At 32.1% G+C, this 22,663-nt stretch overlaps 2 protein-coding genes across 2 annotated transcripts; both read left to right on the plus strand.

The window, feature by feature from the left end:
- Window positions 1–472: 472 nt before the first annotated feature.
- On the plus strand, window positions 473–9,719 carry LOC130823697 (beta-glucuronosyltransferase GlcAT14A-like). Its single transcript, XM_057688427.1, has 4 exons — window positions 473–1,596; window positions 3,946–4,024; window positions 4,096–4,211; window positions 8,755–9,719. Exons 1-4 carry the CDS (start codon window positions 975–977, stop codon window positions 9,270–9,272), a joined length of 1,335 nt encoding a protein of 444 aa, XP_057544410.1. The 5' UTR covers window positions 473–974; the 3' UTR covers window positions 9,273–9,719.
- Window positions 9,720–13,187: 3,468 nt separating this feature from the next.
- On the plus strand, window positions 13,188–18,887 carry LOC130823698 (bidirectional sugar transporter SWEET4-like). Its single transcript, XM_057688428.1, has 6 exons — window positions 13,188–13,347; window positions 14,638–14,674; window positions 15,208–15,424; window positions 15,527–15,688; window positions 17,361–17,480; window positions 18,544–18,887. The coding sequence occupies exons 1-6, from the start codon at window positions 13,305–13,307 to the stop codon at window positions 18,688–18,690; spliced, it is 726 nt and encodes a 241-aa protein (XP_057544411.1). The 5' UTR covers window positions 13,188–13,304; the 3' UTR covers window positions 18,691–18,887.
- The last annotated feature ends 3,776 nt before the right edge of the window (window positions 18,888–22,663 follow it).

Genomic DNA, 22,663 nt, shown 5'->3' on the forward strand with positions numbered 1-22,663 from the left:
AATCAAATTATGAGTTTTTAAATTCTTTTATATTTTTTCCAAAAATAACTAGTTATTATATGATAAACTTGAAAAACTTATTTTTAAAAAAATGAAAAAATACAATTAATTTAAGTACAAATTAAACAAACAATTACATGAAAAAAATGAAAAAAAAAACTGAAAATCAGAAAATAATTTGTATTCCATTAATGAATGATTTTTTAAAAACCAAAGTCTGCATTTTTATTTTCAATTTGACTTCAAATAATTATTTTCACTGAGTCAAACAACAAAGTCACACCAATGCAATAGCATTTTTCATGCAGCAAATCTTAATCGTTAACAAAACAATGAAATCCAATTAAACCATCAAAAAAAAAATAATCAAACAATGAAAATTGAATCTGTCTATTCTTTCTTCCTTTGATTATTACATTTACACCCAACCAAACAGCCCCTTAATACTAGTAGACAACTAAACGTGAGTAAAATTCGTTGCCTTGGAGTCGTACACGGCAATGCATAGCACCACCCTCCATGTCTCTAATAATTTCTTGTATTTTCTCCTCATAATAGTCATCTACCAGTCTAACGCCATCACCACCTTTTTCTCTATAACCGCCATTTCTTCTCAATTGCTCAACTTTTTGCTTTTTACACATTAATCCATCTTTTTGGTGCTCTAGATTCTGCAGATCCGAAGCTTTCACTCACAAATTCAACCACAATCAATCAGACTTTTTCAAGAAACTGTATAACCTGCTTCAGTTGTATCTCTCTCTTTTCTGCAAATTTTCTGAAGTTAATTTAAGATTTTTTTCGATTTTTAAATTTTTAGAGAGATTTGAATAATTAGGGAGTAATTTCTAGTCCTTTTATTGCTGCTACGCTACCAAATACAAGAATTTGAAATTTTGACTTTGATTAGGGTTTTCGCGGTGCTGCCATTGATTACCCAATTTAGGTTCTATTTGTAAAATTAGTTTGAATGTATGGCTATGAGGAAGAATGTAAACATACATACTCATTCAAGCAGAATTTTTAGTGATAAAAAGTGGATTATTCCATTTTTTACAAGTTTATTGGTGTCTATAACATTGATTTTAGCTAGTTTTTCCGGTGTATATTCCCCTAATCTTGATGATGATGCATCATTTCAATCACAATTTGATGTTGGGAAAGTTGATGATCCTGAGGAGCGGACTGGTTATTATGTAGAAGATGAAATGAGGAGGTCATTGGGGGATAGCGTGAATTCAAAGAATGAACCGCCTCGATTTGCTTATCTTATATCGGGCACGAAAGGTGATAGTCAGAGAATTTTGAGGGTTTTGCAAGCAGTGTATCATCCTAGAAATCAGTATATTTTGCATATGGATTTCGAAGCTCCACCTAAGGAAAGATTGGATTTGACAATGTCTGTTAAAAATGATCCTACATTTCATGAAGTAGAGAATGTACGCGTCATGGATAAATCTAATTTGGTGACTTATAAAGGGCCAACGATGATTGCTTGTACACTTCAAGCTATTGCCATTTTGTTAAAGGAAAGTTTGAATTGGGATTGGTTCATCAACCTCAGTGCTTCGGATTATCCTCTAATGACGCAAGACGGTTAGTTCAGTACTTCCATTGCTTATTTTGTGCTATTGTTTGATAGTCTTGATTTTCCGATGCTGTGTGGTGTTGGTATCTAATGGTGTATCTTTTAGAGTTGTGGAAGATGTTCAAAGGGCTTTCCTCATTTCTTGTTTGTGACATTTGTGCTCCTTTTTTTTCCTTCTTCGTGCAAGTACTAATATCACAGTTTGTTAATGTTATTAGATACTATTGTTTACTTAAGTAATGATTTAAGAGAAAGAAGGAGACTTGTATAATTATAGGGCTCCTTGGAGTTGATTTCGTGCTTGTTACATATTTTCTAGGAATTTAGAAGGTGGACCTCAAGTAGGGCATGGTGGAGTTGATGGGGTTATCTTTTTAGTTTGATTTTCATTTATTTTAAACTCATTTAATGGTTGTATGTGTGTGTTTTTTATCAACACAAAGTGTGGGAATGACGTCAACATATTCATCCTTTGTGAAACCAGTCTAATACAATCGATATGACATTATGCTTTCATTTCAAATTGACTTATAAGCTAACAAATTGAGTGTGATGGATGATTAGGATTCATACACTAATGTCTATGCCTAATGTCTTCTATGATTAGGTAGATAAAGCTGGTTGAATGAGCGACATTTCCTATTAAGGTAGTCAATGAAGCCATTCTAAAATGAAAGGTGATAACAAAAATTTGGTGGATGTATTGTATAGACCATGGAACTTTCTTTTATATATGTTTTGTCAAAATTCTAATGATATGGAAAGACTGTCAACTGTGATGTTATTGCTTCCAATATTTTTTGATAGTCTGGTATTCTGTATCCATACCTTTTATTTTGAATTCCAAAATTGTTTACTTGATGCATATGCTTCTAATGCTAGTTTTGTGAGGAATGACCAACCAACACAGTTGTACCGTCAAATAAACCCAACATTCCTCGTGGTTCATGTAAGCCTGTATATCCTATTTGATATTGTGTTGTTTTAACACGGTTTTTAAATGATTTTTCTCTGCATAGATGGATATCGGTGGAAATAACTTTAGGTGTATGGATCGTTAGTACTATCCAATATCAATCCTTGTTTGTTATCTTTATTACATTTATACTAATGCATAGGTGAAGTTTAATTTGTACGGAAAGTTGCAATGTAGTGTGTGTTAACCAGTTAAGACCAAGGTTGCGTGCTTGAGGTTTAAGCAGGCTTGCCAACTATGAAACCCTTCTGCTTGATGGAATTGTATAGTAAGGGAAAAATAATTTCCTTACCATAATTTATTTGTTAGATCCTCAAAATAGGTACTCATAATGTTGCTTCTTTAAAGCCACTCTTACCCAGCACCATTTCAATGTGTTGTTTTTGTTCAAATGATTTTGTTTTTAGTAAAAGTAATCAATCTCTTTGGAAATTAAATAATTTATATGTAGTTTTCTACTTGCCCTTCCATGGATCTTAATATTTTCATTATTTTTATTTTAGTTTGATTGTAATGGTTATGATATGAAGCATAAAGTTGTAAGGATTGGAAAAATATTAAATACATCTCTAATACTCTAACATTTCATTACCCCAATGCGGTTAAATGATCCTTGTCTAGGAAGGGTTTGAGAGGTTGTTTACATAAACTTACCCTTATGAATAACAAAGAAGTTGTTTCCGTTTGACCTTGATAGCAAACATCATTTGCAACATTATATAAATAAGAAGTGCACATGTTTATAAGAGCCACTTTACAATCCGCAATGAAATAACTATTAATCTTTGACTCATCAAGAATGGACAAAAATGCAACCCTATCACAACAATAACAATATAGCAATAATGTCAAACCCTAATCCCAAGAATATGATATTAATCCTTAAAATACAATCCTAATATAGTTTAAACTTAGGATTTTTTTTACGAATTATGCATCTATGTCAGTTGATACTTATTCTTTCCACTTTTAGCTTCTTATATACTACCCCTAGGGCTGTATTTAATATTGGCCTACTTTTAAGAATAAAAATGAATGATCTATCCACTAAAGTTACTTTCTTTCAGTCTTATTTTGGCTTCATGGATTTCAGAAGGTAATATGTGTGTCGAAATGTAGGATGTTCATCTCTGCCTTTTCAATTGTATCTGGTTACATGGATGCTTCTGTCTTATGACATGGTGGTATTATGGCATGGCAGTTAGTAAGTAGTTACCTTGCTTCAACAAAACTTATCCGATTCTACTAGTGTTTATGATTGAAGCACAGTATGTTCAATAGATAGGAGTTCTATTCTTAATGTCCCTTACTCCCTTGTATGTGCTTGATTTTCAGTTCTCAACACAATGCTTAGAAACTTATCTTAGATTCCATTGCGCAGATATGCTTCATGTGTTCTCCAACTTGTCACGTAATTTGAACTTCATTGAGCATATGCAGATGGTAGCTGGGTGGAAACTGTGAGTATGCTTCTATATAAAGGCACTTTGACTTGTTTTTACTTGTGTATTAATTCATGTCATATCTGCAGGAGCCAAAGGGCAAGGCCAATCATTGTTGACCCTGGTCTTTACTTGTCTAAAAAGTCTGACCTTGCTATGACTACTCAGCGCCGATCTCTTCCTACTGCTTTTAAGTTATATACAGGTACAGCTATTTGAATGTTTGTTCTGTACTGTGATCCCTGTTTACACTTTATAGAATTTCTTTCTTCTAGTTCTGTTACGTTGGACAGTCTTTTGGGCTTCAAATCATGATACACCTAGTAATGTGTCCTGGACATGATTACTTTAATCTAGTATTCTTAAACTGCTGTTTTCACCAGATTGTGAAAATCTGATCTCTGACTTGAAACTGAAATAAAGCCATTGGAGTCAAATTGACCCGTAAAATAGGTAGATTTGTTTTAGCACACTTCAACCTGAAATTTATTCATTTTATAATCACTTTCATGGGTTTCCCAAAATTTTAGCACACTTCAGTTGATCAAGAATTTGAGGTTGGAAATTGCTCAAACAACCACTGATTTAGAAACTCTAAGTGCTGGATAAACATTCTTTACAAGTATGAATTTTAGGAAGAAATTAGTAACTTAGAATGTCTTCAGTCTACTCATCTGTTCTAATAATTAAAAGTCTCTGTAGCTATCTGATCCAACAAAACTGTTCCCAGCAATTATTGTTCTAGTAAAACTGCTATGTTGAAGGGCACCGACAATTTCAGGACTATAAACCTTTTATTAATTTGATAGTATTTAAAATTGACAATAAGACGTATAACCAATGAACCATGTCAAGACATTGAGATACATTTATGAAAAGCTACATTGTAGTCTCGGTTTATGTAGCCATTTTAAGTCTTAGTCATAAAGGACTTAAAATTCATTAGTACTCAATTGTTGGCGAGTATAATAATTGAATATTTGTAATTAGATATAATAAACATAATTAGTGTAATAGACTTGAGCATCTTTTTCAATATTCTCTTAGAAGCCAAAGTACCTTATAAACCTAACTGCATTGTTGTACTAAACCTGATGTTATGTACAAGCTGAAATGGACAGATAATTTTGTTCTGAGTTTTATAATCAATAATCCATACTACTTTGTCCCAGGTTTGCCATAAAGTGGCATTTTTTAATTTTTTAGTTTTGGAGTTAAATCAAGAGAGAAAATTGTGTGGATGATATTAAAAGATAGTTTAAATGTGAAAGAGATTAAAAGAAAGTGATATAGCTCATTTCAAAATAAGAAAATGAGGCAAAATGAGTGACTTCCCAACATAGAAAATGAGGCTTATTGAGAGGGATGGTGGGAGTATACTGCAATATAACAACTTTTAGATAGATGTGTCAAGAGTGCTCTACTTTTTGGTTCAATTTCTAAAAAAATTGTTCAAAAGTAAGAGGAATACTTTAATTAAAGCCCTAAGGATTGTCCTCGATTGCATATGGCAAAAATGTACATCATAGTAGTGAACCAATTCATTTGAAAGCACTATTATGGGTATGATGCGCTTGGTTTTGAGATGAACAACTCTTACTACAAAGGGAGCGTGAACCATACAGTAAGCTAATAGAACCAAAATGATTAACCCCTAAAGGTAGCTGTTAATATACCCCAAACCAAATTGATGAAATACATAAGACCCTCAATCTCTTGAATCATGTGTTATCTTATCTACAAAATAATAATTAAATAAAGAATAAAGGTCAAGGGTACACCATGATCTCATGCTTAATATCAACATCTCCCTTGATTGGTCAAGATAAGGCAATGTTATTGAGGCTGTTTTCTTGGGAAAAGTGTTCTTCATCACATTTTGGAGGTGGAGAGGCTCTTCACTTGTCAAAGAAATACCAGCATATTCCTTGACAACTTCCCCTTTTGGAGGTGGTAAGGGGGCTTTTCTTCCTACAAATAAAAATTTATATCTTCCATGATTACTTATGCTTTATATCAATCGAAAGGATCGTCCAAAATGTTTACGCTTACTACTAGCTTTGTTATGTTGCCACATTTCAATTTATCATACAGTTATTGGGATATTAAGTTGTTACCTGAGTGTATTCTTTGTTAGGAACTTGCATTTGATCCTTTGATGGTTTTTTCTTTTTATCGAGCTCTTAGTCAACTAATTATTATATTTCTACTGCGAACTTATGCTAGGATCGCTAATCTTAGGTTGCTTCTTCCTTAGACACTCAAATGGTATTGTCAGTATTCCGTTTGTAATGTCATTGGCTGGCCCCTTTGTTTAATGCTCTTGATCAATCTTATGATAATGAGCTTTTCATACTTTCTAATTTACTCCTTAAGGTTGCGTGAGTGTATTCGACGTGAGATGAAAATTTTCGAATCCACTCCATCGGTGTACTTTTTAGTATAATTTTTTTAAGATATGGTATTAGGGGTTTGGTCGTGGTTCTGAGGTAGAGATGGCTAAGGTTTTTTGGTCTTTGGAAGGGACTTAATTACGGATTTGTGCAAGAATAGGGTGAGATTTCGAATAGACACACAAAGTTTGGGTGACAGCAATTTCATGACTTTATTACCGGTGAGTTGTACGTTTACTTATATTGGTGTCATGGGTGTGACAAATATTTTGCATCCTTTTAAGGTCAAAATGTGGTATAAATACTCAACTTAGACTGTTAAGACTTAAGTGCAAGCAACATTAGACGCATAGTGCAAAAGTATGGCATTTGTCGTGCTTGTGGTACCGGTCGCAAAATGGATTTTGTTGTAAATGCAGACAGTTTTGACCTATATTTCAGCTGCGGTAAGCTAAAAAAACCTTTACAATGCGGTCGCGCGACAATATTTTGTATTACAGGATTATGATCAGACGTTGATACATGGATGCTTATTCTTTTTGATCATTTTTATCTATTTAACTTTGGTGTGGAAAGATACTTCGTTTGATTAGGTGTAGGGTTAGAGAGAAGGGAAACAAAGCAAAGAGAGGGTTCTCATTTAAGCTTGGAGTTAAATTTTATTCTAGTTACTTCTATTTGATACCAGCGTGCTGCATTATAGAAATACTGAACTGAATGATGAAATTATTATATATATGGTGAGTTGGATTGAGTTTTTGAAATAATATAAGGGGAAACTATCATACTCTGACTACAAAAGTAAAGTTAGTAAATCTCTAAGGTATAATTGCATAAAGCCTTGAGCACGAAGCCAGCAGAGTTCAAAATGAGCTTCATTAAATAAGGCTGAGTATAGATTAAAGAAGTAAAACTGAAACGTAGAAAGACCGGTAAAATGCTTGACAGAGTTTTTGACTTGTTTATGCGAGAGATGAAATTATTCTCTGTTCCAACATAGTATAAAGAGCATGTAATTCAACATAAATTCTGTGGAGAGAAGCACAAGGGAATTCAGTTTTTCCTGGAATCTGGATTATCGTAATAGTACGTTTGACAATAAAATGACCCTAATTAAAAAATGGAGGCAGTGCACAAAATATCTTAGGACTTTTTAGCACGGCTGTGCAAAGCAACACAGGTAGGCTGTTATTTTGTTTTTTGTCAGATGATTTCTGTCTCGGTTTTCTTTCTTGTTGGGAAGCAAAGGGGTTGTTAGGGGTAGTTCTAAGAGTATACTACTAGATCTATATCTAATCACACTGTTCCTTTGAAGCGACTCAATTTGGTACACTCAAGAGCATGAGTGTCATTTCATAGTACTTTCACCCAAATAACTTTTGGTACTCAGAATATTTTCATAGTCCTAAAACTTGGAGTAATATTCCCACATTAGCATGGATAATTTAGTTTGAATATTGGCGCATTGACTTCTGTGGATTATTTTATGCAACTTGGAGGCCTAGCTAGCCATGCCAAAGTATTGTCTCATCTGTTTTGTTACTTTCGTATATCTGTCTTTCTTTGGCTATATAAAGTTTTGTTTGTGAGGAACATAGTAGAGGGACATATTGAATTGGATGTTAAAACAGGTTTATAAAGATCTCTGGATAGCTGTATAGGAATCAGGAGTGAAAATTTGGCATGCATTTTGGTTTTTTCCTGATACAAAACTGGACGAAAATTGATTCAATTTTTTAGTCCAATTTGAACCACATTTAGACAAAAAGCAAACCATTTTAGGAAAAATCAAATCCAATCCAATCCAAACCACTAACCAAATTAGAATCGTATCCTTGGCAAAGAAATTTGAATTTATTTGTTATGTATTAAGCTGAAAATATCATAAATCACATCTACCAACTAATAGAAAACCTTGACTAAATCATTCAACATCTTGTATATACATCTTCTGTCATTGATGAGACACTGGCTTCATTTGCTTAGCTTTTCCCCCATATTTTAAGCGTCTCTATGTATTGTTCACAATTTAATTGTGTATTCCATAATTTTGGATTAAGTTCTGGTTTCATGTCCTACTTGGAGATTATGAGAGTTTTCTATAGGAAGTATTTTGTCGGGGTAAGGGAGGAGAGATATTGAGGTAGGTAATCATGTGGTGCTTTATAAATTTGTCAGGTTCTCATTTTTTCTACCTGTAACTGAAGGAACATCGTTTATCGAATCTTCAGGATATCGATGTAGCTATTATTTCATATTATCCATTGTTCTTGAATGTGGTGCTAGGAGTCTGAACGTAAGTACCTGCCGAATTAATCTCAAACTAATAGCGATGTCCTCTTTCGTACTGTGCAGGTTCAGCTTGGGTAGTAGTGACTCGATCATTTGTGGAATACTGTATATGGGGATGGGATAATTTTCCAAGAACGATCTTGATGTATTTCACTAATTTTATTTCTTCTCCTGAAAGCTATTTTCATACTGTAATTTGTAACAATGACGAGTTCCGTAGTACTGCAATAGGCCATGATCTTCACTATATTGCATGGGACAATCCTCCAAAACAGCACCCTCGCATTTTGTCCATGAAGGATTTTGATCAAATGGTAAGGAGTGGTGCGGTGTTTGCTCGCAAATTCGGAAGAAACGATCCAGTTTTGGACAAGATTGATCAGGAGCTCTTAGGTCGCACACACAGATTCGCACCTGGTGCATGGTGTGTTGGGTACACTTCTAATGGAACTGACCCCTGCTCAATACGCGGTAACTATTTGGATTTTAAGCCAGGCCCTGGTGCTGCAAGGCTTCAGGAGCTTATGAACAAATTGTTGTCTGGTGAATTTCGGAGTAAGCAATGTTCTTCCAGTAGATAACACGTTCCTTGTAAAGTTTTTTGTATTTTACATCCGCTAATACTCATTACAGATGCGTCCAAGATCTCTGTTGAATGAGCAATCAAAGGTATAAAAAGATCATCTTTTTGTTATGGGAAGAGCTTTGTCTATTATTTGAGTTCTTACCATATGTTGACACCATTTCAGTTTTCCATAGGAAAATCGATTTAAAGCTGTGTTTTTAGAATGATCGGCTTACACTGTAAGCTGTAAGGTTCCATATAGAACTTCCAATTCTGAGTGAATTATTGAGACATTGTTTAAGGTCGAGGTTATGTCCTCTCACCTTATTGTAAGCATAGTCATTCAAATCACAAATGAGCCTTGGTTTAATTATGCCGATGTTTGTGATTTTCTTATAGTTGGTGTATATAAGGGATATAAATATATCTTAGTGTAGAAGAATCTATAAAAGAGTTAACTATATATGATTTGAGATCTTAGAGAGAGAATTATTGTAAGCCATAGTAGGAGAGGGATTATTAGATTAAAAAAATCATAACATGAAGAATGAGTTGTTCGAAACTTGAAAAAGGAGAAAATGGGGTAGTTTGAAAATCATGTAGAAAGTGTTGGTCATGAAAAATTAAATCTCAGACACAACAATATGAAAGGTTGGATAGTACTATTCAATACTCATATTAGCTAGATGCATGTTTTAAGGAAGTATACTTGCTAAGAACATCATATTTAAGTGTCTTTGGTATGGAGTAGAGTGAATTTTTGAGAAATGTTTAGGGTGCGCACAAGTAAGGATAATGTCTTTTAAAAGGTTGAACAATACTACGTAGGTCATATCAACAAGTTAAATCTGTTTTAAAAGAACGTCCATGTGCTAATAATTCTGCAATTACGCGTGTCTGGTGTGGATTAGTCTTAATTAGAATAGGTGACTTTTTATGAAGTTTTAGCATGCACCCGAGTATGGACAAAGTACATCAAAAAAAGTTGTGTGTTGATTTGTGGGGCTAATTCAAAACTCATGGGTAGTGCTATTGACCAAAACAAGGTTAAGTTATGGTGTTTTAGATGAAAGGACTCTTGTAGTTTTCAATAGGTCTATAACACTATGTTTGAATTGAAGAAAATAGAGGGAAATGAAGGGAAAGAAAATAAAGAGATGAAAATTTTTCAATCAAATAACTGAATGAAAGGGGAGGAAAATAGAAAGAAAAGAATTGGTGGGGAGAAGTCTCTTACATGTACTAAACAAATCCTTTCAATATTGAAAAGGTTTGGAAGAAAAAATCAATAAGCTACTTCCCCTTTTCCTTTCCTACCTAAAATGTTGAGCATGTTTCCTCCTATGCCTATTTTGAGGGGATGTTAGTATATACTTTCTCATATTCTAATCAAATATCTCATTTTCACTTAAGGCATATTCACGTCAAGAGCTATTCTTATGATTTCGTCTCTTAGTGAGATGACCTCAAAACAAGAAGCTCATATGCTAATAATTGTATTAATTGAGCTATTCACCCCATGTAAGAAAAACGTGTGTTGCATCCACATTTCTAATCCAAAGGACCTCATGTAAAGAGGTGGGTTAGATTATATAAATTATCTCTAGTGCTTCAGCCATAAGGGAAATTTTTGGTTAATATGGTTTTTTAACATGGTAATAGAAGTTAACGTGATAGATATGTCATAGGCTTGAATCTCATTCACCTTAATTTCTAGTGAAATATTTAGCACTTTATATGGAAAGGACATGTGTTGAATCCTCATTCCTCCTTAAATATTTAACGTAGCATGTATTGCATCTACACTTTTAACTCAAAGAGCTTTCATGTGAACAAACGTGATAAAATATATCATATCGTGGGGTATCAACCTTCCATCATACTTTTGATTGAATTGTGTCTAGACATGTATATTAAATCTCAATTCCATAGCAAAGTCATAGTTGTCATGGCTGATAGTGTTAAAGTGCTATTTAAGGGAGTTGCTTTTGCTCTATACCATCACAAGGGGCATACAACATCAAAGAAGTTTGTAGATACTCCACAACAAAGTAATGTTAATGTGTTGGGGAGGGTAAACATAGGCCTCTCCTTGAGACTATCCGAGCATTTTCATTTCAATTCAACAAACCTTTAAGAATTTGGGGAGATTATATATACATTAACAGCAACCAGACAATGCATGTTTGAGAGCATTTGAATGTTTTGTGTAATGTTTTCACTCATAAATATTGCAAAATGAAATTTGAACCTAAAGCTAATCCTCGCATTTTCATTGCTTAGCCATTTGCGCAAAAGACTTACTGCCCGTTTGACTAGAGGTACTAAATGGTGGTAATAGGAATGATTTTATAGTGTAATATTTTATCAAAAGTTACATATCATTCCCATGGTGAAGAAACTTTTGGTTATAAAAAGTTTTTTTGTTTATAAATTTACATTACCACCTAATACTATCTCTCCCAGTGATAACATATTGGAATGAATTTTATAAAGAAAATGAGATTATTGAAGTTGGACAAGTATAACCATCAAGGTAGCCAAGAGATTTTTCAACCAAAATTACCCTAATTTTATTCCAATTATCATTGTTTAATATCATCTACCAAACAAGCTAGTCACAAACACAATCTATATAACCATCTATAATGACTTCCTATGTCTATATTAAATCTTTTCACACCTTGTAACAAAGGTGTATTAAATAAGTACGTTTTGTCCAATGATATAGTTCAATGGTACTCTAGTGTCTTAACTTGTTGCCTAGTAAAATGACTAATAATAGGAAACTTATATTAGATTATTCCTTTTTAGTATGCACTACACTTGGGTTACTATATATGGAATTTACCTGAAATTGCTGATATTATTACTACTCCCTTCATCTTATATAAAATGTGACTTTTTAAAAATGATAAAAACTAAAGAAACATTATTTATAAAATATTTTTTGAATATATGTGTAAATTTGCTAATATATATATATATATATATATATATCATATTTTCATAAATGATATTATATAATAATTATAAACATAATAATTATTTTGAAACTTCTACAAGAGAAAATTTTTCCATATTATATGAAACGGAGGGAGTAATACATTAGTATTTCTAATCTTATATTCTGTTGTAGCTGCAAGTGCAACCTTCCTAACCAAATGATGAAAATTTGTTATACTAGTACAAAACACTATTACTTAATATAAAACTTATAAATACTTTTTTTATCAAAAAATTAACTCAAATAAATATTAATCCTACATCGTCATCACATCTCTTTCATAACTAAAATATGTTGTTCTATCACATAAATTCTTCACTTATTATTTATTTGATATTAAATATTAATTTTAAAGACAAGTTAATGAGATTCAAATCTATAGTTTATAATATACTTAAAAGGGCATAGCCAAATAGTAAAACTATGTAATGGTTTTCGAAATCCTATTCCTCGTATACTTTTTTTAAAAACAAAACTTAAAAATAAGTAATTAAATTAAAAATAAATAAATACTTTCTCAATTCTAAAATACTTGCACCAAATACATTTTTGCGCAATCTAATGTATTTGTCGAATCGTTTATATCTAGAGTTATACATAATTAAAAATTATAAAAATTTGATGTTATGAAAATATATGATGAGATAAATAAAACAAGACCCTATATGACTATGTTTTTTTCTCGTATAATAGCCAAAATATATAACTTACCATAGAATAATGAATAGTACATATAAAAGTTTATTTGGTGCAAATAATATGGAACGGAGAATTTATAAACTATGAGCTAAACTAAATTCAAAAGTAAATAAAAGAGTGGTAAAACTAAATAGGAGTATTTATAATCAGGTCGTTTATAAGAACTTCTTATAATTTCATTCTATAAATTTATATTACCCTCATTAATTCACTTTTGAACTTCATTTTGAGCATTTTCTTCTCTCTATCTCTTCACGCACACTTTCTCACTCTTCACGCTTTCTCTCTTTTGCTTCGAACTTGTGAAGAATTTGCTGTTCTGTTAAAGCTCCGAGCAATATCATGGTGAAAGCAGACATTATTCGTAGTGCTCTAGGAATTATTGGTAATGTCTTCATGAACTGATTCATTTTTAACTTAATTGCTCTTCAGTAGTTTTATAAAAAGAAAAATCATTACGATTATTATTCTTTGACTTTAGTAGTTAATTGTTACATGCAATTTTTTAAAAAATTTTCTGCTAAATTATTTACGTCTCACTTTTATATCATCATTCTACTGTAATTTTACATGCAATTCGCTTGATTTGCCAAATATGCCAATGATCGTATATTGATGCATAAAATGCTGTCAGAAAACATTTACGAGACGTAATTTACTGAAAAATTTGCTTCATTACGCTTCGTTATGTGGTTTTTGACCAAAAGATGTATGTTATTCGAAAAGTTTTTTACTCTGTTTCCTTTGATATTATTCGCTATCGGTGTAATAGTTTTTGATTGATGATTAAGTGTTCAATTGCTTGATCTGAAAAATAAAATTTTCTGGTTATAATAACTACTTTCATTTCGTTAGTGAACAGTGATTATTGTTATTGATATTGATTTTGATGAAAAAGTTGTTAGAGAAGTAAGTTGATCATAATTCAATTTTAATTATGCTAAGTTGAACTTTTTGTGTTTGTATTTATTGATTTTGTATTTTTTCATTGATTAGAATTTAGAACTGAAACTTAATGAGTTTTATCGGAATCTGAATATTTGCAGTTGTGCATTCCCTAATACTGCTAATCTTAAGTTAACATTAATTTTGAAGCAAACTACTCCATCCTATTTATTCTAAGTGTTTTATTTTCTTATTTAATCAAGTCCCTTTAAATATTTTATTTTTATTTTGGGTATGTTACCTTTACTAATTTATCCCTACTAAATTTTACCTTTTTCACACCTTTACACCTATTAACCCACTCTACTCCTATAAAAATTTTAAAACACTATACTTTTTTTTTTCATGTAGTCTCATTTGACCGCCTAAAAAGTAGTGAAAAGTCAAGTGAGACACATTGGATGAATAGGAGAGTATACATGTTCTTCTTGACAATCATTACTCAATAGCAGCTTTTAGTACTTGATTACTGAAAATGGCAGAACAAAAATACAGGTAATATAAATAAGATTAATAAATATTTGCATGTAAATGAAAAAAAAAGTATATATATATTAAAGTTACCTAAACGTTGCATTTTGAGCATTGTCTCTGCTTCATGCAGTATGTGCTTCCTAAACTGTATTCATTCTGGTAATTAAATAACTAACATGATTTACTGCATAGCCGATTTTAAATAATTCACAATAACTGACTACATTCTACTCGTTGAATTTTTTAAATGTTGCAGGCAATGTCACTTCATTTTTGTTGTTCGCCTCCCCTGCGTATGTGTTGTTTTTCGGGATGATCTCTTTTACTAATAAATTTCTGAAAAAATAATTTAGAATAATTGTATATTTTTGTGATTTTCTAATAATAATTTCATCTATTTACCTAGAGTAAACTCGATATCAGATAACTTGTTATAGTAAGTTTTATTTTTTTTAAAAAAAAGATAAATTAAAATTAAATGTCAAAAGAAATATGAAAAATTGTTAATTTTTTTTCTTATTTTTTAATATTCATAACTTTTTATGTAAATTTTTAAATTTTTTCTCTAATTTTATGTCAAATTTTCAATTTACTTTTTTGCTAAATGATCTACTCCATTATAGCAGGTTATCCGGTTACCCAAGTTTACAATGGGAAAATATCCCTATAGCTAGGATTATTCATGGTTAATAATATGTGGAATTATTATAGAAAAATCATGAAAAAAGTTGTAAATTTTTCCTAAATTAAAATAGAATGATTATAACCTTGATATTTGGCTAAAATGATTTGATTATAAAGAAATTGCTTTGAATCTGATTTTCAGGCCTACAATTAGGAGAATCCTAAAGAACAAGTCTGTTGAAGAATTCAAATATCATACAATTGTGGCTGGTTTAATCAACTGCGCTATGTGGGTGTTTTACTCTATGCCGTTTGTTCATCCACATAGCATTCTGGTCACCACTATCAACAGTATTGGCTTTTTTATGTATATAATCTACAACATCATATACTTGCTTTACTCTGACAACAAGAAAAGGGTATGAAGAACACAACCTCTAGCTACTAGATAAATGATGATTTTTCTCACTTAATTTGCTAATTAATGAACTTTCCCCTTTTAAATTTTTTGGCAATTTCAGAAGCATATTGTTTTGTATTATCTTGGTGAAATTTTGCTTATGGCTATGTTGATATGCATAACAATGCTAGTATTCTACACTCATGCAACAAGGACTAGGTTTGTTGGGATCTTTTGTGACGTGTTTGGAATTATCCTCTATGGCTCTCCTCTTACTATTATGGTACGAATCTTTAATTAATCTCCATATTTCATCACGTTGATATAAGACTTGTTTTTTAGACTTTTATGACATAGTGGCAATTCTAATTATAAATCATCAATAATAAGTAATGAGAATCATGGGTTAGTTTAGTGGTCGAAGATTTTTCTTTTCGTCCTTGTGATAAGATTTAATTTTCACCTTCTATAAGAAGGATTAACCTCTTTTCTGTTCCTGTATAGATTCCCTAGCTTTGTATGAAATTATAATGATAAATTGATATGATATATAAGCACTTAAGTATATCATGTTATTATTATCTTGAACTAATAGAGTATATAACATATTATTGAGTTTTACTTATTAGCGTAAGCTTTTGGTTGAGTAGGTCCTTTGACATAGTATTGGAAGCAGTGTGAAGAGAGATCATGACTTCAAATTTCATTCACCCTTTATTTTAAGTGGAATATTTTAACACTTGAAGGGCATGTGTTGCATCCACACTTCTAGGTCAAAAAAGAATTTCAACCATCAACTTAAACTTTTGATTTAATAAGTTTTTTGACACAAATATATCTTTCAATGAGTCAAATTTCATACGTTCATAAGTACCAGAAATTATTTAATGTCCAATATTCTCATAAAAAAAATCACCGAGAAGTCTAGACATCAATATAAACTTGAATAAGTTTTTGTTTATGTATAAAATGGGCTAATTTCTTATTAGGGATTCGGGCCGATCCTCTAATCCAATTCCAAATACGATTGTGATCTTCTTTATACACATGTATTTTTATATGGGGTCGCTTGAATTGAGGGCAAATATTTAAGGGGTAAATAAATGTCAAACTAGGAAAACTAAGTTAGATAAATGATTAAAGAAATTTGATTGTTAGAAAGGTGAAAGAATTATTTAGAATGTAATGAAAAATGAAAAAGTAACAATTTGTTCCCTTATTTTGAGGTATAAATTTACCCTAGGGGAGGATGAGAAGTGCTTTACCTCCAAATGAGGGAAATCAACCTCTTTTTTGTTCATCTTTATTAATTTACTCTTTATTTTACCTCTATCACAATTGTTTTAATAAATTTATTTGCATCTTTAATTATCTTTGTTACATTAGTTTGACTTTTTTTCTTTCTTTAAATATTTACTCTCAATCCAAGCGACCCCTAGGAGTCACAAAATCCTTTTTGAAGGCCACCTTAACCTTGAAACTTGTTGGACGTTAGGGAAAAACCTAATTCTAATGGTGTCAGCAATTTTTAGTATGATTACCTTTTTCTTACTAAAATTTGTTAATAGTTTCTATGTTGAGGAATTTTAATGTCCCTTTGATTATGATAATAAAAATGTTAATAAAATTATTATGTAATTTAGTTGCAAATTTTATTTAATAAGATTTATGGTCATGCCTTATTTTACTCTTAACATTCTTTTTCTATATAAAAATTCTTGTTCATACATATGACCTCTTGGGAACAATGGAACCTTTATACCATGAGAATAGTATGATATAATTCATCAAAATTAACCAACCACGCCATTACTATTATACATATATATCTTATCGTATTTTGAAAAAACAGAACTCATTTATTGTTTTCAACTTTTTTTTGTTTATTATCCATTTCCCAATTTCTGTATTTAGGGACCAAGTAATCATTTTTCGCATTGCTTGACAAATAACAGTACAAAGTAATAAAAACTAAGAGCGTCAAATTCATGCCACTATCACTTTCCTTGGCTGGTTTTGCAAATGGAGTCATATGGAGTGCATACGCCTTAATCAGATTTGATATCTACATTTTGGTACGTATATATATGCCAAATCTTATCTCATTGTATTTTCTTATGATTATTAAATATTCTGCGCCTTTTTATTTATGTAAAATTGTCAATAGTATCTTCTAGTAAAGGTCGATTAAAAACAACTTTTTGTTACCAATAAATGAATAATGTTGCGTGAATCCAACCTTTCAAACTCCATCTAGGTGAGAGCCCAAGTGTCAGCCACTTAATGACAAGGGTAATGAACCAAAATGTAGTTTAAAGTGAATTTGTTGCAGTAAATTATAAGCTTAATTAAGGACTCAGGATATGTTATATACTCTAATACATCCTCTTGTACGAGACCCTTTTGAGCTAGAAGCTTAGAATTGGTAGTTGAGATTCAAACCCATAACCTTTTTGTCACGTTGGCTACTAATACTATGTTAAGGAGCCATCTCAACCAAAAACTGGAGTTTATAGTTAAGATCTCAGGATATATTATATATAAGGAAAATTGTCAAAAAGTACTTAATAAAAAAAAATTTTCAAGCACCTAATAAAAAAAGTTTTGCCAAAAAATACCTAATAATTTTTTTTCTTTTCCAAAGAGTACTAATTAACGTTTCCTTCAGTTGACCTTCAAATATAACGATTGACTGGTCAAAATTGAAAATTTTTTTTTCTCATCTTCAATTTCTGTTCTAATTCAATTTCCTCACTATCTTCTTCCTCTACTTTTCACTCAAAATCGAAATTAAATTGGAAAATTAATTGTGAGAAAGAAGAATTTTTAATTTTGATCAGTCAACCGTTATATTTGACGGTTAACTGAAGGAAAACGTTACTTGGTACTCTTTGGAAAAGAAAAAATTTTATTAGGTATTTTTTGACAGAACTTAGATACTTTTTGGAAAACAAATTTTATCGGATACTTTTTGACAATTTCTCCTCATATATATATATATATATATATATATATATATATATATATATATATATATATATGTATATATATATATATATATATATATATATATATATATAATATACACTATACAAATTTGCTTTTTAATCCTCTTTCTAATATGGTCTCATGACACAGATTGGCAATGGAGTAGGAGCCATTCTTGGGGCGATCCAACTTATTTTGTACGCTTGGTACTACAAATCTACATCAAAGGATGAAGTTAATGAAACCCAACTACAATCCTCAAGAACCTCAACCATTGTTAATATCACTGCAGTTTAGGATCATACAATAATGATCAAGCTTCCCTGCACATCTGTTCTATATACGTACATCAAAGGATGAAGCTAATGATTTTGTTAAACAATAACATGCACCATAACCCTAATTCCAAAATAAAGTTTTGTTAGATTTCCTAAAGCGGTTTTTTGGGGGGATCTATGTTAATGTGATGAACTGATTATAGCTTAATTTCTAAATTCCTATGTCCATCGTTATAATGTTATTAGCATTCTTTTCTTTATATGAACTCCGTATAGTGCTTACAAGAATGCAGATTTATCATTTTTCTAAGCATCGTTCATCCTTAATATGATTTTAATTATTCGGGCTGGGTCATATTTTTTTGGGTTTATTGGGTCAATTGTGAACAACATTAATTACACAAATAATTGTTCTATGAAACGGTCTCACCAAGAGATGCACCTCTTACATATGTTAAATAGTCCATCTAATATACATAATATGATAATATATACTCTTTATTTGAGATCGTTTCATCAAGAGACAGTCTCAAACAAGAGTAAGCTCCTCTAAAATGTACTCCCTTCGATTCATTGAAAATGGGACATTTACTTTTGATACTATTCACTTATTACTCTTAATTTATATTTTATTCTTAATTTATAAATTAAAACATAGTCAAGTGAGATTTTTTTTGATTCGTCTCAATGCAAAGATTATAATATTCACTTTTTATAATATTTCGTTATGTATATTTAGAGATATTTAGCTTTAAATAATTACATTGAATAGTATATAAAATAAATATCCCATTTTCTATATTTCGAGCGAGTATTCATCTAGTTGATTGTTGAATTCAATTTATTAAATTTTCTATGCAGTGTGTTGATTGACATTAGGGCATTTCTATACATAGTTATCATTTTCAAATTTGTAGTTACCCTTATAACACTCTTGTCATGTCATTTAAAATTAATCTGTAACTTTTTTTTTTTTGAGATGAAATTAATCAGTAACTTAAATATTATTGTTATGTGTTTTATTTTAATATACGACAGATGTATAGATGTTATTGCACGATTACAGATCAATTCTCAAGGAAGCAAGATTAATGTTTACTTTTGTTTAAATAACTACTTAAGAAATAAGAAGTTTTAGGTTGTTTTAATTCTAGATGCAAAAAAAAAAAAAAAAATTCAATAAAATATCAATAAGATTAAAGTTTAGGACAATGGAATTTTCCACTAATAGCATATGATTATTTCAACAAGAATTGCAATTTACTTTATTAAATTAGTTTACCAAAGAAACTCAATTATTCTTTTTCGGGGTGATAATCAACTTAAATCGAATTAAATAGATTTTTGACTTTCGCATTTCCATTGATTAACATGGCCAGACTAACTAATTATTACTAAATCTCAAATTTCATATGTTGATTAAGAAAGACATTGACTTGCATTATCATTCAAGACTAATAATATTCTCATTCTTAACTTTCGCAATTTTAGTTTGGAGAATTTAAAACAATTTGACTCGAATAATAATTTTTATAATTTAATCAAACTATTTAATATTATTGTTGTGCGACAGCGGAAGCAAGGTCGATGAACAATAATGAAACAATAAGAAATGCAATGCAAACAATAAGAAAATGACACGAGAGATTTAACGTGGTTCACTATCAATGTGATAGCTACGTCCACCGGCACCGAGATCAATTATTTTCACTATGATCGCAAAGATTTTACAAGATGAATTACATTCACACTCACAAATTATAATGACTCTCTTGTGATGTCTCTCAATTTGTGAATCATGAATCCCTAGTGCTAACAAGAGGGGGTATATATAATAGAACCATCTTGATAGACAACTTGGGGTCTAAGTAACCACAAATAACCGACCACAAATAAAGGTAACCGTCCCAAAAGAAACCGCAATTACGCGAGCTGTGAAAAGAAACAGCAATTACGCGAGCCGTGTAAAACTACACGAGCCGCGAAGTGGAAACAGAACGCACTCTGCGCCCCGCGGACTGAGGCAGCAGCCTCTTCGCGCCCCGCGGAGGTCCTCTTTGACCCATACTCATCTACTTCAATGATGCTTGCTAGTTTGAGTCACCATTAACAACAATCTCCACCTGACGAAAACTCGTATTCAGCAAATGATTTCATCAACACATAGTGAACATATCTCAAGCCAAAACTCGATGTAAAGCTCATGCATAAGCCATACATCCCGATAAGTCTTGAACCAAGACTCATCCCGACAAGTCTCTAACCAAGACCTATCACATACTTGTCTTTGAGTATAACAGATCATAATGCTCCACCTGCATCACAAGCCCCGGGCAAGCTCCACCTTAAGGCTAACAAGCCTACAACAGGAGCTCCCCAACACCGCCCCTAAGGGCCTACTACATCACATAGTAATCAATATTTAGCAAGTCTAAGCAATGTTAAACTTACTAAATGGAATAGACTTAGTAAAGAAATCAGCTGGGTTGTCAGCGGTCCCGATAAAAACATTATGTGGTGAAACAAAAAACAGCATCCCAGGAATCAAAGGGAGCAGATATACCAGAAACCTCAGGTAACAACAAACCCCACCCAAGATCAAGCAGCCCGATAAAAAGCCTTGGGGAGGTCACAACCACCAATCCCTTTTCTGTCCTAGATCTGGATTCTCCTGTAGATGTAACACCCAAATTTCCTCCCGTCCTTTACGGTTTTGGTTTCGTTAAGGGGTCAGAAATTCTGTACCTGTAACACCCCAGAATTTCCGACCCCTTAACGAAACCAAAACCGTAAAGGACGGGAGGAAATTCGGGTGTTACAGTAGAGGAAACTGAAGTCTCTAAACTACCAATAAAAGCGTTGGGGCTTACCCATCGAAGATAATGAATAATATCCTTACATGGAATGTGAGGGGGCTAAATAAGGCTCGCAAACAAATTGAAGTGGTGCGTTTCATCTCCAATCACAACATTAGCCTGTTTAGCCTCCTCGAAACTAAGGTAAAGAGGCAAGGACTCGATACCCTTTATCAAAGACTGTGCCCCACTTGGTGCTTCACTCACAATCTAGCATGGCATAAGGGGGGACGGATTATTGTGGCATGAAAAAGCGATGAACTCAGAGTAGATATCAAACATTATAACAGCCGAAATATTCATGTAGAAGTAACACCCCTAGTTGAAGAAAAACTCCATTGTTCCTTTGTGTATGGTGCAAGTGATAAGAAAGGAAGAGAGGAAATGTTCGAATAACTGGGCTGCATAAAAACATTATACGATAGGACCGTGGCTAGTCATGGGCGACTTCAACTGCATTGTAAACATTGATGAAAGAATGGGTCAAAGACCACGCCATCATGAACTAGAGCCCTTAAGGAGGTGCATGGAAGATTGTGAACTTCATGATTTCAAAGCATTGGGAGATTTTTCACTTTGTCTAACAAGTAGGATGGTGCGTCGAGAGTCCTAAGCAAAATAGACTGGGTAATGGGCAACCACACATGGGAAAGTACATTCCCCACATCTGAAGTTGCGTTCCTTCCGGAAGGTGACTTTGACCATACCCTAATGATTGTTCACTTCTTCAAGCAGTATAGAAGATCGAAACCATTCAAATTCTTCAACCATTGAGGAAAGAGAGAGGACTTCCTCGAATCCATTCAGGGAATCTGGAGCACACACAAACAAAGCTCCCATTGGCACCGAATCATTCAAAACCTAAAGTCAATTAGAACCCAATGCAAGCACAGGTTCAAGAAGGATGAACAAGCAGCAATGACCCAAGCGGAGATTAACCTTCTCAAAGCCCAAGAGGAGGTACATAATCATCCATACAACATACATTTTATTAATGTTGAATGCTCTATGGCAGAAATTCTAAAAAAGGCCAAGGAAGAAAGGGACTCAACTCTTCGGCAAAAGCTAAGATTAATTGACTGACAATGGGTGACGATGACACGAAGTTCTTCCACCAGTCCATTAAACACAAGCAAC

Source organism: Amaranthus tricolor, chromosome 9 (genome assembly GCF_026212465.1).
Source record: "Amaranthus tricolor cultivar Red isolate AtriRed21 chromosome 9, ASM2621246v1, whole genome shotgun sequence".
In the NCBI taxonomy this organism is placed as follows: Eukaryota; Viridiplantae; Streptophyta; class Magnoliopsida; order Caryophyllales; family Amaranthaceae; genus Amaranthus; species Amaranthus tricolor.

Bases quoted from the DNA above. Each gene is read 5' to 3' on its own strand.
- LOC130823698 (XM_057688428.1), top strand. From the start codon at position 13,305: ATGGTGAAAGCAGACATTATTCGTAGTGCTCTAGGAATTATTG. The intron at 13,348-14,637 runs GTAATGTCTTCA...TAAATGTTGCAG, and splicing joins TAGTGCTCTAGGAATTATTG to GCAATGTCACTTCATTTTTG. The intron at 14,675-15,207 runs GTATGTGTTGTT...TCTGATTTTCAG, and splicing joins TTGTTGTTCGCCTCCCCTGC to GCCTACAATTAGGAGAATCC.
- LOC130823697 (XM_057688427.1), top strand. From the start codon at position 975: ATGGCTATGAGGAAGAATGTAAACATACATACTCATTCAAGCAGAATT. The intron at 1,597-3,945 runs GTTAGTTCAGTA...TCCATTGCGCAG, and splicing joins TCCTCTAATGACGCAAGACG to ATATGCTTCATGTGTTCTCC. The intron at 4,025-4,095 runs GTGAGTATGCTT...TCATATCTGCAG, and splicing joins ATGGTAGCTGGGTGGAAACT to GAGCCAAAGGGCAAGGCCAA.